A 15,649-nucleotide genomic window follows, 5' to 3' on the forward strand; every position below is an offset into this window, starting at 1 on the left:
GGTGCCCATTAGGTTCCCTCATACAGGGCACCCCCGGTCCCTTCACACATCTGCCCTGGGACTCAGTGACCCTTTATGGGACAGGAGCTCTAAAGGCAGGGACAAAGGGTATCAGAAAGTGGGCTTTTCAGCACTTCCTGGCCTCTGCTCAAGTGTGGTAGGGAGGGAAGGAACTCAGGACTCAGAGCCAGGCAGACAGGGGTCCCATTTGTGCTGTTGCCATGGGCTGGCTGCATGACAAATGGACCTTTCTGAACCTGGTCACAGTGAGGATCAAGATTTCCAGGTCCTCCTTTGCCTTTTCAGAGGCTTTGCTTGTGAGAATGTGAAGGATGTGGTTGTGGACATGGAAGATCGGAGCCCACAAACAGAGGCATAACAACCCCCAGGCAGGGCTGTGCGGACCCCTCCTGCAGCTCAGTGCCCTGGGCACCCTAGAGAAGCACACCGGGCCTCTTAGCTTCTCCATTATGTTGGCCTTTATTCAGTTTTCTTGATCTTGGTTTCTACTGTCCCACCTCCGCCCTGGACACCCAGGGCCAAAACCTCTTTACCTGGGTCAGGCTCCCTCCCTCCCTCCATCCCCTGGGCAGAGCTCCAGTCCGGGAAAGCAGTATCCCTGCCCCGCCCCCCACCAAAGGGGTTTTCTCCCCTCCCCCCTCCCCCCACTGGAGTTACGCCTCACTCAGAACGGCCATCGCTCCCGCCTCCCCTACCTCTGTCCCACACCTCTCTAGCCTGGACTGGAGCATGTGCAGACTACTCTTCCTGGAACTTTGAAGAAAAGAAGTGGGAAGATTCCCCCACCCCCAACAGAACTGGGAGCAGTGGAGCCCTCAGTAAACAGCGACTCTCCCTGCTGGTTCCGAAAGGGTAAACTGGAGGAAGAAGCCAGACACGTAGGGAAGGGGCTGGGACAGAGCGAGGGAGGTGCTCTGCTCCCAGGCTAACAGAGCATAAGGATTTTTGGCCAGTAGTCCTGAGGAGGCACCCCAAGGATTCTAGGGTAGAAGGCTCATTCAGGGGATCCAGCCAGTACCCCTACGCCTGTCTCTGCTCAGCCTCGGTGGGCAAAATTTGGCGGCCTCGCGTTCCAGCCGGTGGCACAGCTCCAGGCGACCCCGCAGGCAAGGCCGATCCCCGAGGCGGCCTCGGCTGGTGGCTTCGGCGGAAGGCCGTGCGTCTAGCGCCCGCAGCAGCCGTGGCAGGTCGCGCAGCAGGCGGTAGCGGGGCAGGGCGCGCAGTGGCGGGGGAATGTCGCCCTTGGCACAGAGGCGACTGAAGTAAGCCAGCAGTAGCAGGGGGCGCGGGGCGGCGCGGAGCAGGGCGCGCAGGGGCGCCGAGTGGGGATCCCGGGCGCGGGTTGGACTGGGGCCGGCACTGCTCCACAGAAGCAGCACTGTGCCCCGCTCCCGCGCCACGCGCGCCCGCGCCGCCCACAGCCACGGCAGCGGGCCCACGCGCGCCACGCGCGTCCCCTCCCACAGGTCCACGATCACGTCGCGCCCGCCGCCCAGCGCTGCCCGCAGCAGTTCAGCCAGCGCTCCCACCAGGCGCCGCTGCGCCTCCGAGTCCGCCACGTGCAGGAGCAACACCGGCCGCGCTTGTCCAGGGCCTGGGGGCGGGAGCAGCAGATGAACAGGGTGCGGGGCTAAGGGGGAGCCCAACACTTCCCCTCCTCTACTCCACCCGCATTCTACCCCTCCTCCCCGCCTTGGGGCTAACTCATCCGGTGCCCCACCTGGTTCCTTATCTGCACTGGGGGTGAGTACCCAAGGCAACTTTAGCCTACAGGGTGTCTTTGGGCTAATTAGATAAAAGCGCCCGGAAGGGGCCAGGTCTAGGGCGCCAGGTTTGGCAGGTGCAGCGCCCGCTGGATTTCCGCCTTACTGGTCTCTTCCCAGAGACCACGAACAGTGAACCATCTGCTCAGAGGGACTTTTGCTCTGCCTTAACCACTCCTGACCACTAGGGGGCCTGAGGCTCACCACCTCGGGTAGCAGAGAGCCTGCCGCAGCAGCAGGGGCATGGCTCTTCCGCAAGGGAGCCTAGGCAGGGGAAGGGTGGAGGGCAACTAGCTTAGGCGCTGGGCAGATCTGAATCCTCAGGTTACCCCCAGAGTGAGCTTACCTGACAGTGGGCGCCGGCGAGTGAAGACCAGAACAATGCCCAACAGGGTGGCGAGGGCCAGCAGTGCCAGGATCAAGAGCCCCAGGTGTCTATGAGAGACTGAGTCAAGCAGGGTGAGGCCAAGCCAGGCTCCTCAGTGCCCAACCTCCTTTTTATCCCACCCCTCCTCTCCCAAGAACTCACCATCTGGACACAAGAGGTGCTTCCAGGAAAACTGAACATCTGACCTCCACACCTGAGGGCACAGAGCCCCCCCACTGTGAGCCAGGGTAGCCCCTCCTCCCAGGGGAAGTTGAGTGGGGACAGAGAAGGGGAGTCCCCCTAGATAGGGAATTTCTCCAGCGCAGGGTTTGTGTTTGGTCCAGCTCTGGCTGGGCACACAACAGGTCAAGAGTGGCAACCCAAAAAATAAACTTGAAGTTGGCCAGGGCGTCCATGAGGACCGGGAAGGCACAGGCCCTGAATGAAGTAATCAGATGCCACTGAGCTCAAGCGCATTGTCACCATGCCTGAATGTGGACACAGAGTACCAGGTTTTCTGATTCTTCCAGGAGAAGCCAGAAATCAGCTTTTTAAAATATGACCTCTCCAGGTGGCGCCTGGGTGGCTCAGTCGTTAAGCGTCTGCCTTCGGCTCAGGTCATGATCCCAGAGTCCTGGGATTGAGCCCCGCATCGGGCTCCCTGCTCTGCGGGAAGCCTGCTTTCTCCCTCTCCCACTCCCCCCGCTTGTGTTCTCTCTCTCGCTGTGTATCTCTCTGTGTCAAATAAATAAACAAAATCTTTAAAAAAATAAAATAAAATAAAATAAAATAAAATATGACCTCTCCAATATTTAAATGGTAGCAACTCATTCCAATTTCAAACACCATGCTGGCCAAACCAAACATTTTTGCAGACTGGATTTGCCCCATCTGCCACCTGTAGAGTAGATGCTAGGGGGCTGTGTACAGAGTGAGGGCAGGATTCCTTACCAGGACACAGTTCCCTGGCTTCAGGAAGGGAATGATGAGATCTAGTGTCACTGGGCTTGAGCCCTGAGTCTGTGGGAACAAAGAGCAGAATGACTGTCCCCATAGAGTCAAATCTGGCTCTGTCCAGTCTGAGTCTTTGCCCACACTCTTCTTCCTTTCTACCCTACCCCCCTCACCCAAATCCTACCCAGGCTTAAGGCCAAGTGCCACTGCTGACAAGAAACAAGTCTTCCGGGATGCCTGGGTGGCTCAGAGGGTTAAGCGTCTGCCTTCAGCTTGGGTCATGATCCCAGGATCCTGGGATCGAGTCCCGCATTGGGCTCCTTGCCCAGAGGGGAACCTGTTTCTCCCTCTGCCTGCGTCTATCTCTGCCTTTATTTATTTGAGAAAGAGAGTGAAAGAGCACAAGCAGGGGGAGAGGCAGGCAGAAAGAGAGGGAGAAGCAGGCTTCCCACCGACGCGGGGCTCGATCCTAGGACCCAGGGATCATGACCTGAGCCAAAGGCAGACGCTTAACAACTGAGCCACCCAGGCGCCGCCAAAATAAATCTCTCATAGAATGCAAGACAAATAAGCAAGCTACAAGTGAGCGTTTAAGAAAGAATTGGAAAGAGCTAGTCATGCTTAGTCAGATTGGCGCTGTGGTTTGACGGATATATTTAATTGTGGTTTTTATATCAGATACACAGAAGAGAGTCTGCTAGTCCAACTGTTCTTAGTTCACATAATAAAGTTAAATCTGTCAGTAGTTCACAGTATTCTGCAAAGAGCACCTCAGCTTCCAGGGGCTCTGCTTCCCAAGATAGTCAGGGAAAGTCTGCCAAGTGCCTTGTGGAGACAAACAGGAACACAGGGGTAGAGGAAAGCTGGGTTCAAGAGAGGGCATTGGTACAAAATGTGGCGACAGATTGAGTGGGTCAGAGGACAGCTGGATGTGGGACGGCCAGTCTCTTGCCTCTGTTTATCTCCTGTAAGTTCAGAAACTAAAAGGATTAGAAACTGCTCCATGGAAGGCCTCACTGACTGGCAGAGGAACGAGCTGAACAAAGGCTGATCAAGTAAATAAATAACCAGATGATATAAGTTAAATATTTGCTGGCCTCCACTTGCTGTGCTCTGAGCAACAAGACGGGGGGTGGGGGGTGGATAGGGGGGTGGGGGGGGCCCTGGCTAGGCCATACCTGGCTGATGCTGTACACAGGGCGCACCAAGCTGTCCTGCCCCAAGCTTGGGTGGCTCCAGGCAGCACTGAAGGTGGCGTGAATCCTTGAGGAGAAGTGAAGGACCAGCTGCTGGGCCTGGGTATCCATGCTAACATTCCAGGATGGGGCTGCCAGGGTGGGAAAGGGCATCATGGGAGACATTCTGTTTGCAGGAGGTGATAGGAGCTGGGCTGTAGTTGCCAGAGAAATCAGAACAGGGCTCCAGTCTGGCTTGGTCACAGTTGGGTAAGGGTTCAATGGTGGAAGGGGGTCCCAGCCAGGGTCACTTAATGGCTCACCAGTCCGGTGGGGGCATTCAACATGGCTGCTATTTCCAAACGAGAACTGAGAAATCCAAGAATGGCAAGTCAGCAAGCTCCAGGCACCATCCATACCCCTCCCCATTCGCTGTCACCCACGCTTGTACCTTGAAGCAGAGCTGGGGGTGCAGGTCTACGCCCTCCAAGACATACCACTGTGGTAGGAGAAGGGGGTTAGTCAGGGAGCAGGGCCCTGGGCCCCAGCCCTGCCCACTCAAGTCCCGGGGGGGGCCTGTCTCACCCCCTCTGACTCTCGAGCCGTGGCATTGGGGAGGTCTTCGCAGACGGTGTGCCAGCCCTGCCTCTGGCAGAGGGAGGCCTCCAGCTTCAGCGGGCAGCGGAGGGTCAGGGCCATGACCATCTGACTGTGCTGGCTGTAGTCAGTAAAGTGCACTGACTTCCAGAAGTCCGAGCCATCTGGGCGGGCGGCAGGCAGGGACAGAGAGTGAGGCCCGGGGAGGCCTGGGCCCTGCTTTGGCCTCAGCCTCGCTTTGCATCCCCATCCCCGGGGGCACCAGGGGATGACTTTGTGAAGGTGCCCAGCACGGTTGCTGGTATGTCTAGGTATCCAATAAATGAGCATGCCTTCTCCAGACCTTTTATGACTTTTCTACTGCATTGTCTCACCTCCTTCCTGTGCCTCCATTCTGGCCAGCTCTCTGCTGCTCCCCAAAGTCAAAATCTGCAGATCTTTGCTTAGGTTCTTCTCAGAACCAGGGATATTCCCCTTGCTACTCTCCTTTGGAAATACTGCCCCTTTTCTGAGCCCACCTCACATGTCACCTCCTGTAAGAGACCTCTGATCAGACCGCCTTCATGGGCTTCTCCCTTTCCTGAGCTCATGGCCTACAGCCCAGTCCTCAATTCTAACAGTGGCCTGGACTTTAGGCTGCTTTGCGCTATTCATTTGCTGTATTTCAGGGCCCTGTCTCTTTAACTTGGGGATGACAACATGCACAGAGCATTTTAGACATCACCAGCCACTTTCACATCTAATATCAAATGCAAGCCTCATCAACGGTTGGAAAGTAAGGCAGGGCAAGTATCACTATTTCACTGATGAAGAAACTGAGGTTCAGAGAAGAATAAGTGGGATGTGACCCCAGGACTTTGGGGCCATCCTCTTAGGACACTACCTCCTGGGTCTCATATTCCTGAACCTCTCACAGCGCCTAGTACAATGTTCAATACTCTGATTTATTGGCAGGTGATTGGTAGATACGGTAGCCCTTTCCCCCCACCAGCTCCAGGGAAAGTGCCTGCATGCCTTCTGGGGGCTTCCTCCACAACACAGGTGTGCAATGTGTGTGCGCGTGTGTGTAAGAGAGACTGGGAGAGGCTGTGAATGCACATGTGCAGCACTTACAGGCTTCAGGCCAGTTCCGGAAGGGACATTTTTTGCGCCTCACGGTGTCCTCTTGCAGGTAGGATGCCTGGGGGGACAGGGGAACAGTCGGGGAGGGTCATAGGAAATTCTTCTCCTCTATCACTCAGACCTGAAACTCCTGGCTTGACCTCGCTCTGATGCAAGGTGCCCGAGCTGGTGGGGCATGGAGGACGGGAAGCGGTGCGGGGTGTGGGCAAGGGTTGGTGGGGCATGACCAGAGTCTAGGAGCAAGATCAGTAAATGGGAGGCTGAGTCCTCTTCTCCCTCGACAGGAGAACCTATCCTCCCCAGAAAGAGGGGAGGTCCACATTCCTCCACTTTTAGCTTCCCTGGCTTCCCACGGAATGCCCTGTACGGACCCCTCCCTCTGGGCCGCCCAAACACCCGGGGGGTTGTCCACCGTGGCAGCTGCTCCCTGCCCCACGTGTCCTTCTGTACCTTCCCTTTTGTCTCCTCCTGGTCGACAAAGTCCCCTGCATTTTCTGTCTAGTCCAAAAAAATCTTAATGCTAGGCCCCTCAGCTTCGTAAGGAGCGGGAGACTGCCATTGAGGGCTCATGGGGACGAGACTTTTGGAGCCATACGGGACGTGGCAGTGGCCACACGTGCCCTCCCCGTCCCCCCCTCCCCCCGCGACTCCTCAGAACACACAGTGAAGGCAACTGTGTATTCTGTCTCTGTGGGCTGAGGCCAGTCTGAACCTAGGAAAGCTGGGTTCGGGTAGGACTGAGGTTGGAATCACCCACCCAAAATATCTCATGTTCAGCAGGACACTTCCATCTCTGACCCAGTGTGTGGCTCACAGTCAAGCTGGTAGCCATCTTCCCAAGCATCAACTCAACACCCAGTCTTTTTAAGACCTGACTTACTGGAGATACGGTTGACCAGCTGTGCCTCTGGGAGACCTAGAAGTGGAGCCATGGACAACCCAGACCTTTTCCTCTGCTCACCTCTATGCATAGACAGGGCAGAAGGAATTCATAAGGCAGTTCTACGGCATGGCCCCCAGACACAATTTTCTGTTGACGAAGCAGCAAAAGGAGAGAAGAAATGCCTGATAAAGAGCTTAGGCACCCTGGACAAGGGCAGTAGGAAGCTGGGACCTTGGCCAAAACACCCTGTTTTTCCTCTTATCTGAGAAATTTCCTTTTGGGGTGGGGGGGCGTGTCCCTGCTCTGTAGTCTATTTGCTCTAGGTATCTCAATATATGGAGTGGGGAGAGGGAGAGAATAGGGAAAGGATGATACATTTATGGAGCCCCTACTGTATGCCAGGTAGGGTGCTAGGTGCTAAAAACATTAACTCAACTAACTGAACGCTAGCATCACAGTGATCTTCATTTAGAAATGAAGAGAGCTGAGAGCCTCTGAGGTACACCTCAGTCCCTGCAAATGGTACCAACCACATACCAGGGCATCTACAGCAACTGGAGGTTGAAGAGGGGTATGAGGCCTGGGCTGAGTGAATGGGGAACATCTCATTCTCTGAGGGGCTGCAGCAAAAGGAGGGAGATGGAAGGGTACCAAGACAGATGTGACTGCTTCTTGGGGGAACTGAAAAGCCTTCTAAATGCAACCAGGATCTCGCTGAGGGTCTTCTCACTGGGGATATATGCTGTATTCATTTCTCTGCTAGGCATTCATGGTTGCTCCAAGTCTCTCTTTGCCCTTTCCCTTCCTCTCCTCCTAGGTGACAAGGACCCCTGCATTTTCTGTCTAATCCAAAGAAGGCTTAATGCTAGGCACTTCGGACTTGTAGGGAGGTCTTAGACAATGACTGTCCCTCTCTGGGCCTTAGTCTCCCCATGTATACAATGGGGAGGTTCTTTTTGCTCCAGAACTGTGTGATCTGGCTTTTTAAAGGGAGACAACACTCCATACCTGGGAGTCGAAGGGACTGCTCAGCTCCTCACATTCTAGTACCCACTGGTGACAAAGACGCACGCTGACCTCAGGTCCCGGAGGAATGGTCACTTGAATAGCCCGTGCCTCAGGCAGCAAATCAAAGGAGAACTTGGGCCCTGGGGAGAAGGGAGACCTGGTAGCCTTGTCTCTTGGCCTAGGCCTAGGCACCAATACTTGGCTGCACCCATCTCTGGTCACACCCTAGGCCTACCTTCATGCCTTTGTGAGCTGGGTCTGGGGAGACCTTCCAATGCCTTTAGATCTGAAGGTTGGGTCCTTTTAGAGCGCAACCCCTTGTGAGAGATGTCTGGGGAGGAGACAGCGATGTGATGACCCTTCTCAGACAGGCAACAGCTACTCAGCAGCTTCCTCTGTAGGCAGAGAACATGGTTGGCCTTAGGCCAGGAATCAGGCTTTTATTCCTGCTTCTGGAACCTGAGGCACCACAGGCAAGTCACTCAATCTTTAGACCTTGCTTTCGCTAACTGTGTAATGGACAGAATAGTCTAATTCATTGCCATGCTTTCTATCTTTCACGTGGCTAGAGAACAAAACAAGAGGCTGGGAATGAAAGGGCTGTGGGGTGGAGGGCAGGGCTGGAACTGGCAGGGGGAGTACCTGAGCAGATGTTGGCATCTTGTGTCTCCTACAGAACCGGAACTTATAGGACTTTTTGTATTTCTGCACCAGGAGGTGGAACCAGCCCTCCCGGAGGCCTGTGCAGGAAAGGACATATTTACTATCCAGCCCTTCACTGCCCCTCTCCTACCTGGAAATGTGGCCTGATGTTAGATAGTAAGTCATTTCAGATCATGGAGGGTAATGGTATCAAGTTCTTTAGTCTTGAAAGTTATGATACAGCCAAAAAAAGATTAATTCCTTAAGTAGAGAAAAAGCTATATATACGCAAAAGTGTCCATTGTAGCATTATTTACAACAGTGAACAATTAGAAACTGTGAATTCTTAAGCAGTGTTTGGACATTTAGCATGTGCCAGGCACTGAGCTAGGCAATGAAAATACAGAGTTGAATAAGAAAGATCGGGGCGCCTGAGTGGCTCAGTGTTAAGGCATCTGCCTTCGGCTCAGGTCATGATCCCAAGGTCCTGGGATCGAGCCCCGCATCAGGCTCCCTGCTCAGCGGGAAGCCTGCTTCTCCCTCTCCCACTCCCCCTGCTTATGTTCCCTCTTTTGCTGTGTCTCTCTCTGTCAAATAAATAAATAAAATCTTAAAAAAAAAAAAGATCTTACTTTGCAAATAGAATGTAATATTAGTAAACTCATAGAACTAAAACAATTTAATCTCAAGCATCCATACCAGTGGAAAGGAGAAATACCTTCACAAAATGATACAACTGAACCCATGAATATAATTCGTGGTATGCTATTTTAGGGTGACCTGTCTCTGTTGAGGTTGACAATAGGAGAGACATCTGTTCTAGTATGATAAATCCCACTTTCCTCAGCCTGGGCCTCCCCCCCAAAAAAACCCCTAATTCACATCTCCACTGAGAATAGCCCAAAGGGCTGTTTTCCATACCTGAAGGGTCTGACACCAGATGCAGGCACAGATAGGGGCAGAGCCAGAGCTGAGCACACCAAGGCTTTAGGGACACAGGAAAGGCCAACTGGCTATGGCAAGGAATATGGGCAAACCTTCCTGGGAAAGATGAAAAGTAAATCAAATGGTAAGGTCCAAGGAGGTCCCTCCTGCCTCCGACAAGGTGGACTTGAAGCTGAGATGTGTGGCTTTGGGCAAGTTACGGACTGCTCTAAGCCTCAGCTTCCTCGTTTATAAAGTAGGACTGTTGTCAAGATCAAGTGAGGTAACGTGTGGGAAAATGATTTGTAAACCAGAATGTACTATTAGATATGAAAGATCGTTGTAGCACTGACAGGAGTGAGGAACCAGTTAAGGGCGAGTGCCTAGAGGTTATCCTGTCTCTCCTTTAATCCTCCCCACAGCTTAGGGGAGGTGCAATCATTTCTACAACCCTGCTCTACCCCTGGGAAACGGGGAGTCAGAGGGGCTAAGTGCACTGCCTTCAGCTACATGTGGAGTATGTGATGGAAACGCAATGCAAACCCAGGCTTGTACTGATTCTAAACCCTGTGTTTTTTCCTTGATATGCTACTTCCCAAGTTGGGAGCCAAAAATTTGAATGGAAAGTTCGCTAGGGATCTGGAATAAAAGGGACACAGAAGAGAAGCAGGGCAGGGAATGAGACTCACCAGTGAGAGTGTCTTCCTGAAGGCACAGGGCCCAGTAGGGGCAAGAAAGGAGAGAAGAATTATTAGTAGGGATTCCTATGGGGGTGGGCGATTCTCCCTCGGGTCCTTGCCTCAAATCACCTAATTCCAAGTCCCATAACCTAATAGCCCATCCATTCTGGCTCTTGTCTTCCCAGCTCGACCCTGCCCAGGCCCTCAGCACACAAGAACCTTGGCTACCCCTTCAAGACCAGATAGAGGACACACTGGGGCTGCTACCAGGGCACAGGGACTTGGGAAACATGAGAGGACAGGCAGAAGAGTGGGGAGCTTTACCAGCCTGTGGCAGGGAGATGTCCCTACTGGGCAGCGGCAGCATTACCTTACCATGTGGGAGGCCAGCAGACAGTGGGTGCTCCAGCGGTGCAGGTAGGGGCAGCCAATTCCGGCTGAGGCAGAGAGGCCAATGAGGAGCAGGAGGAGAAGCAGGAGCGAAGCTGCCAATCTGGGGCTCCCCATGGGCTCAGAGCGCCCAGAACATGGCTGCACAGCCCGAAGGTGGGCAGCAGGCCCTTGCTGTGCAGCTGCGGGGAGGGCAGCGAGCAGGAGTTTTCGTCTCTGCCTGCCCCTGCCCCGCCCTGCCCCAAAGCGCCTCCTCGATCCTAGATCCTAACCAGCCAGCCAGGCCACATTCCTTCTTCTCCTAGTGGAGGGACAGAAGGATGGTTGCCCCCCAGAAAGCCCTATTGCTCCCACCTGGAGGGCAAGGGGCTCCTGCTCTGGCAGATAAATAACAGGAAAGAGGCCAGCACAGGGTTAGGGGGATGGAGGGCTGTCCCCACTTCTTAACCCCTCCTACTCCTGCAACACCCTGCAGATCTGACCCGCCCACTAACACTCTTGGACTTGGAACTTCATTGGAGATTTGCTTCATCCCCTCACTTAGAGAGTTAACGGAACTATTAAGCACTATTCTACAATGGGGTCTGGAGACAGAGGTGACTGAGGCACCATTTAGAGTTGAGCAGAGCAACAAAAAGTCACTGTAGGATGCACATAAACCTCACATGCCCCCATACGCATCCTACTCCCCACCTGGCTGACCCTCAAGACTAATAGCCCAGCTTTCTGTCTCCACCCAGCTCTTCTGGGCAAAGGGCTCCATGCCAAAGGGGCCTCCAGCTTCAAGGATCCCCTAATCAAAAAAAAAAAAAAAAAAAGGATCCCCTGATCAGTACCGTCTGCTCAGGAAGCCCAAGAGCACATAGCTGAGCCCTGGAGCTGAGGGAGCAGGCCCCACGCACTGACCTGGTTTCCTGTGGTTTCCGATGCTGACGAGGCTCCAGGCTTTGTGGGGACCCTCCCCATCATCCCACAGCTTCCTCCTGCTCATGGAGCATTTGAGCTGCTTCTGTCCTTACCTTGGTGACACACATAGAAAACAAGTTTGGGGCACACGTACGGGGTTAAGTCATCTTGATATTGTTATCGTCCCTCTGCACCTTTCAGTAGCCTGGCCCTAGCCTCCCTGAAGCCGATTCTAGGTCCTGAGTCTTCAGGTCCACTGTCTGAAGACCCATCGTACTCATTATCCTAGAAATACCCTCTGGCTTTTGAGTTCCTTAGAAGATAAGGACCCTTTCCTATTCTTTATGTTCTCCAATGCCTAGCAGTGGATGTCAAGAAACAGGTGGTTTTGTAGTTGAATAACTGTAAATAATGGTATGTTTCATTTAAGCAGCAGTTTATCTGCTTCACATTTTACAAGCACTTTCATGTTTGATCCACCTAATCATCTTATGAGACAGGTAAGTGAGAATTTTTCTTTTCATTTAGTAAAGAGAGGAATAAGGAAGCAGAAAGAACAGTGACTTTGTCAAGGTCTCTAGCCCAGAGAGCTCCAATTCTGCCACCTCTCATAGTTCATTTCTCTTTCTACCAACCTATGGTTTCTTTTCCCACCGCCTCACCTCCTTCTGCTCCTGGGAACCCAAAAGGCTTTGCCTGGCACAGTTCTGTGTTTTGGCCTCGGAGCCCATCACTTTGAAAATAGATCAGTAAGATACAAAGGAAGAAAAGGGGGGTCTGGCCATACTAAGAATGGTTAGGGACTCTTCCCGCTCAATTTTTACCTAACCCACAGTGGTTTAGATCTACATAAATAATGCATTTTTCAATGCTGAGGGCATGAAGTGAGAAACTTGGTTCCATTCTAGAATACTTCTCTTTCTTTTTTTTAAAGATTTCATCCATTTATTTGAGAGAGAGAGAGAGCACGGGCGGGGTGGAGGGGCAGAGGGAGATGCAGGCTCCCCACTGAGCAGGGAGCCAGATGTGGGGCTCAATCCCAGGACCCTGGGATCATGACCCAAGCCGAAGGCAGACACTTAACCAACTGAGCCACCCAGGCATCCCTAGAATAATTCTTTCTTGACCTCTTGTATTTTCTGATCTGTCACAGTGAAAATATTTCCTTAATTGCTCCTGACCCTGGCTAAGGTATGGTAGGAGAAGCAGAAAAGAAATAAAGTGTCCCACATTCACACATACAAAAGAAAAAAAGAATAGAAAGGGAAGAAAATGAGAGCATAGAAAAGGAAAAGGAATTAAGGTGAGGAAGAAAGGGGGAAAGAAGAGAGAAAAGGTTTGTGCTTTATTTATTGTCTTCCTGGTTTGCCTATTGATTGTGCCTATTGATTATTGATTGTGGAGCCTAAAAAAAGATTTAGGGTAATTAATTCTCCAGGCGAATTCAGGCACATCTGGGAAAGAGTAGGGAATCAGTTCAAGATTTGCTAAACTCTTACTATCAGACTGGAGGCCATATGCTTTGCCCACTTATCTCATTTTATTAGTACTACAACCCTTGAGGTCAGTCTTTTTAAATCATTCTACAGACTGGAAAACACTAGGAAGATTAAGTAACTTGTTCAAACACAAAAATGGAGATCTGGGACTCAGCACCGTGTCTGCCAGAACATACTGCTTAGGGAGATCTGTGAGAAGTCAGAGGGTTTGTGAGCCCTAGAGTCCACAGAATTACTAGATTTAGCAGTGCAATGTAGTTGGCAGGGTTAACGACGTGAAGGAAGAATTTGGAATAGTTGAAAAGAACAAAGGGAAAGTAGGTCTTATGATAGTGAGTTAATGGTTCAGACTCCCAGACTAGTAGGGACTGTTTGGCAAGAGTCAACAAGGGAGCAGTATCTGTGGCTGGAATTCAAGGTAGCCAACTGTAATAAAAGCCAACTGCAGCACAGAGGCCCCGTCTTTTTGGAAGATGGCCGAAGCCTATCTTACCTGTGGTTTGTGTCTGAACAAGCTAACCCAGACTTCATGCTCTAATAACCTTTACTTGGGGACCAAGCCAGGAGCTCAGAAAGTCTTGGCAGGCCCCTGCACATGCTCAGAGAGAGAGCACACTGTGGGGGCCCTGGACAGCTGTTTTTCATGAGCCTTACCCTTACGTGGACTCTTGTCAGACCATGCAGCAGCATCTCTAGGCTCTTTCTGTAACAGCTGATTCTTAAAGTCTCTTGGGGCAACTGGGCCTGTTAGGGCACCTTAGGCAGGAAGGGCCAACACATTAGACCAATGTAAACCAAGAGTGGATGAAGTGTTCCTTCTTTACTTCTGCTCCTCCAGTAGGGATCAACCTCCAGAATTCCAAGGCAAGAGATTATGCCTAAGAGGAGATAGGGACTCCCAGTCTGAAAGGGGAAAGTTAACAATGCTCATCAAGGGAAGGCATTTTGGTATTTACTCAGCACCTGCTATGTACTCGACTATTCATATACATTATTTAATCCTCACAATCTCAGTAGCTACTATGATCCCCGTGTGTCAGATCAAAATCAGAGACTCAAGTATCTTGCTTAAGGCAAAAGGCAGAATTCCAACCTAAGTCAGTCTAATATCAGAAGCTATATTCATTCCACTACGCCACACTGCCTTTCTCATGGACTAGATGCTCTTTAAGAGTCCCTCCAATACCTATAGTCTAAATCTGCAAACATGAGGGAATAACCATTCCTCACATTTATATAGTGTTACATAGTTCACAAAGCACCTTCATAATACTTCACCTTATTTGATCTTCAAAACAATCTTGTGAAATAGGCAGTGTTGATTTTAGCCATATGATTAGGTATGCTGGTACTCGAACCCGTCTTCCACCGTCCAAATACAGCACTCTTCCCACTAAATCAAGATCTCTTTCAAAGGGGATCTTGTTTGCTTCAGGGAATACTACAACCATGAGGCAGGAAAAAAATGATTGGAAAAGCAGAATCCCAATAACCCAACAAGAAGAAAACTAAAATAAACCAAATGGCTTTTTTTTTTTTGCATTGACAGTAATTTCCATAATGGGTCTTCAAAAGCATTCTAAGACTGTAAAGTATCACTCCAATAATCAAAGAAAAGTTTAACTTAAAAAAAATTATTTGCATCCCAATTCTTTGAAAATTAGCAATTTGTGCCTGGTGCACATAATTCCATCACTCACACATTTCCGTCTGCTTTCCTTTGCTCTCCAAATTCTACCCCTGCCTCAGTCTAATTCTTTCCTCTGTGCAATACATCCTGTCTTCAGTCTAGAGTAGGACAAGTTACTTCATTCAATAGAGTGCACACTATGCATCAGATACCGAGCAAGGGGTGAGAAAAAGACATATCAACAAATAATTCTGTCAATAAGAGGTAAAATAAAAATGTCACACGGATTCAAAGAACTCTTACTCCTTGAATGGAAGCAACCAGAAGGCTCCTGAATTACCATATAAACTGAATCTTGAAGGATAAGTAATAAAGGCATATAAAGGTCTAAAAGGGGAATTTTTAAACAAACTGGGAAAACCTGAAAGTGATATGGGGATTCATGAGGTTCTATTGACTGAGAGACTGTGAGAGTATGGGGAAACAATGTAAGACTGGTGTGCACTGAAATCACACCTCGGAAACGTCTGAGAGATTAAGGTATTTTGATTGTTCAAAAAACAATGGCACCTAGTAGAGATTTGATGATGATCTAGAACTGTGCTTTTGGTATACTCACTTGCACACAGGGATGCAGGAAGAGGTATGGGTATGAGGTAGAAGACAAGGAGTTAAGTCTGGGACACACGGAGTTTGAGATGACAGTCAGGACATGTAGAGGAAGAGGTTTTCCAGTATAAGCACTGCCAGTATCTAAGAGTGACTGAGTATATACCTAATGTTTATAGAATAAAAGGACTAAAAACAGACAAATAAACAAAAATGACTAGAACTCTGGACAGGACAGAGGTCTGCAATTAGAGATCTGGACATCATCCAGAGACAATAAAGTCAAGTGGACAAGAACAAAGGGACATGCATCTTTCCTGCAGTAAACATTTACTGTGTCAGACTTTTAGATGTGAAAAGGGACTTGAGTTCACAGATCTCTTTCCCACTTCCATTTTTAACTTATCTGCTCCACGCCATTAGATACTGTGTTTATTAGTTGCTTCACATGTATATCATGTTTCACCCAGATTACATGC

General features: G+C 50.8%; 1 protein-coding gene across 5 annotated transcripts; it reads right to left on the reverse strand.

Moving 5' to 3' along the window:
- Nucleotides 1–461: 461 nt before the first annotated feature.
- Nucleotides 462–11,541, reverse strand: IL17RE (interleukin 17 receptor E). 5 transcript variants are annotated; one of them, XM_036079830.2, is made up of 17 exons: nucleotides 11,433–11,541; nucleotides 10,512–10,708; nucleotides 10,146–10,161; nucleotides 9,454–9,573; nucleotides 8,533–8,630; nucleotides 8,126–8,285; nucleotides 7,891–8,030; nucleotides 6,961–7,029; nucleotides 5,991–6,057; nucleotides 4,866–5,041; nucleotides 4,732–4,779; nucleotides 4,604–4,649; nucleotides 4,284–4,432; nucleotides 3,103–3,171; nucleotides 2,314–2,365; nucleotides 2,131–2,229; nucleotides 462–1,615 (listed from the first exon to the last, which is right to left on the reverse strand). In XM_036079830.2, the coding sequence occupies exons 1-17, from the start codon at nucleotides 11,515–11,517 to the stop codon at nucleotides 1,020–1,022; spliced, it is 2,187 nt and encodes a 728-aa protein (XP_035935723.2). In that variant the 5' UTR covers nucleotides 11,518–11,541; the 3' UTR covers nucleotides 462–1,019. The 5 variants fall into 5 exon arrangements, with proteins under 5 accessions (XP_035935723.2, XP_077931316.1, XP_035935722.1 ...); XM_078075190.1 differs by having other exon boundaries at nucleotides 4,284–4,495; XM_036079829.2 differs by having other exon boundaries at nucleotides 4,284–4,649.
- Nucleotides 11,542–15,649: the final 4,108 nt, after the last annotated feature.

This window comes from Halichoerus grypus, chromosome 1, assembly GCF_964656455.1.
Source record: "Halichoerus grypus chromosome 1, mHalGry1.hap1.1, whole genome shotgun sequence".
NCBI lineage: Eukaryota > Metazoa > Chordata > Mammalia > Carnivora > Phocidae > Halichoerus > Halichoerus grypus.

Coding starts and splice junctions, on each gene's coding strand:
- IL17RE (XM_036079829.2), bottom strand. CDS start 11,517: ATGAGCAGGAGGAAGCTGTGGGATGATGGGGAGGGTCCCCACAAAGCC. Junction 8,631..9,453: donor TCTGGTGTCAGACCCTTCAG/GTATGGAAAACA, acceptor TTTCCTGCACAG/GCCTCCGGGAGGGCTGGTTC. Junction 4,780..4,865: donor CGGCTCGAGAGTCAGAGGGG/GTGAGACAGGCC, acceptor CTCCTACCACAG/TGGTATGTCTTGGAGGGCGT.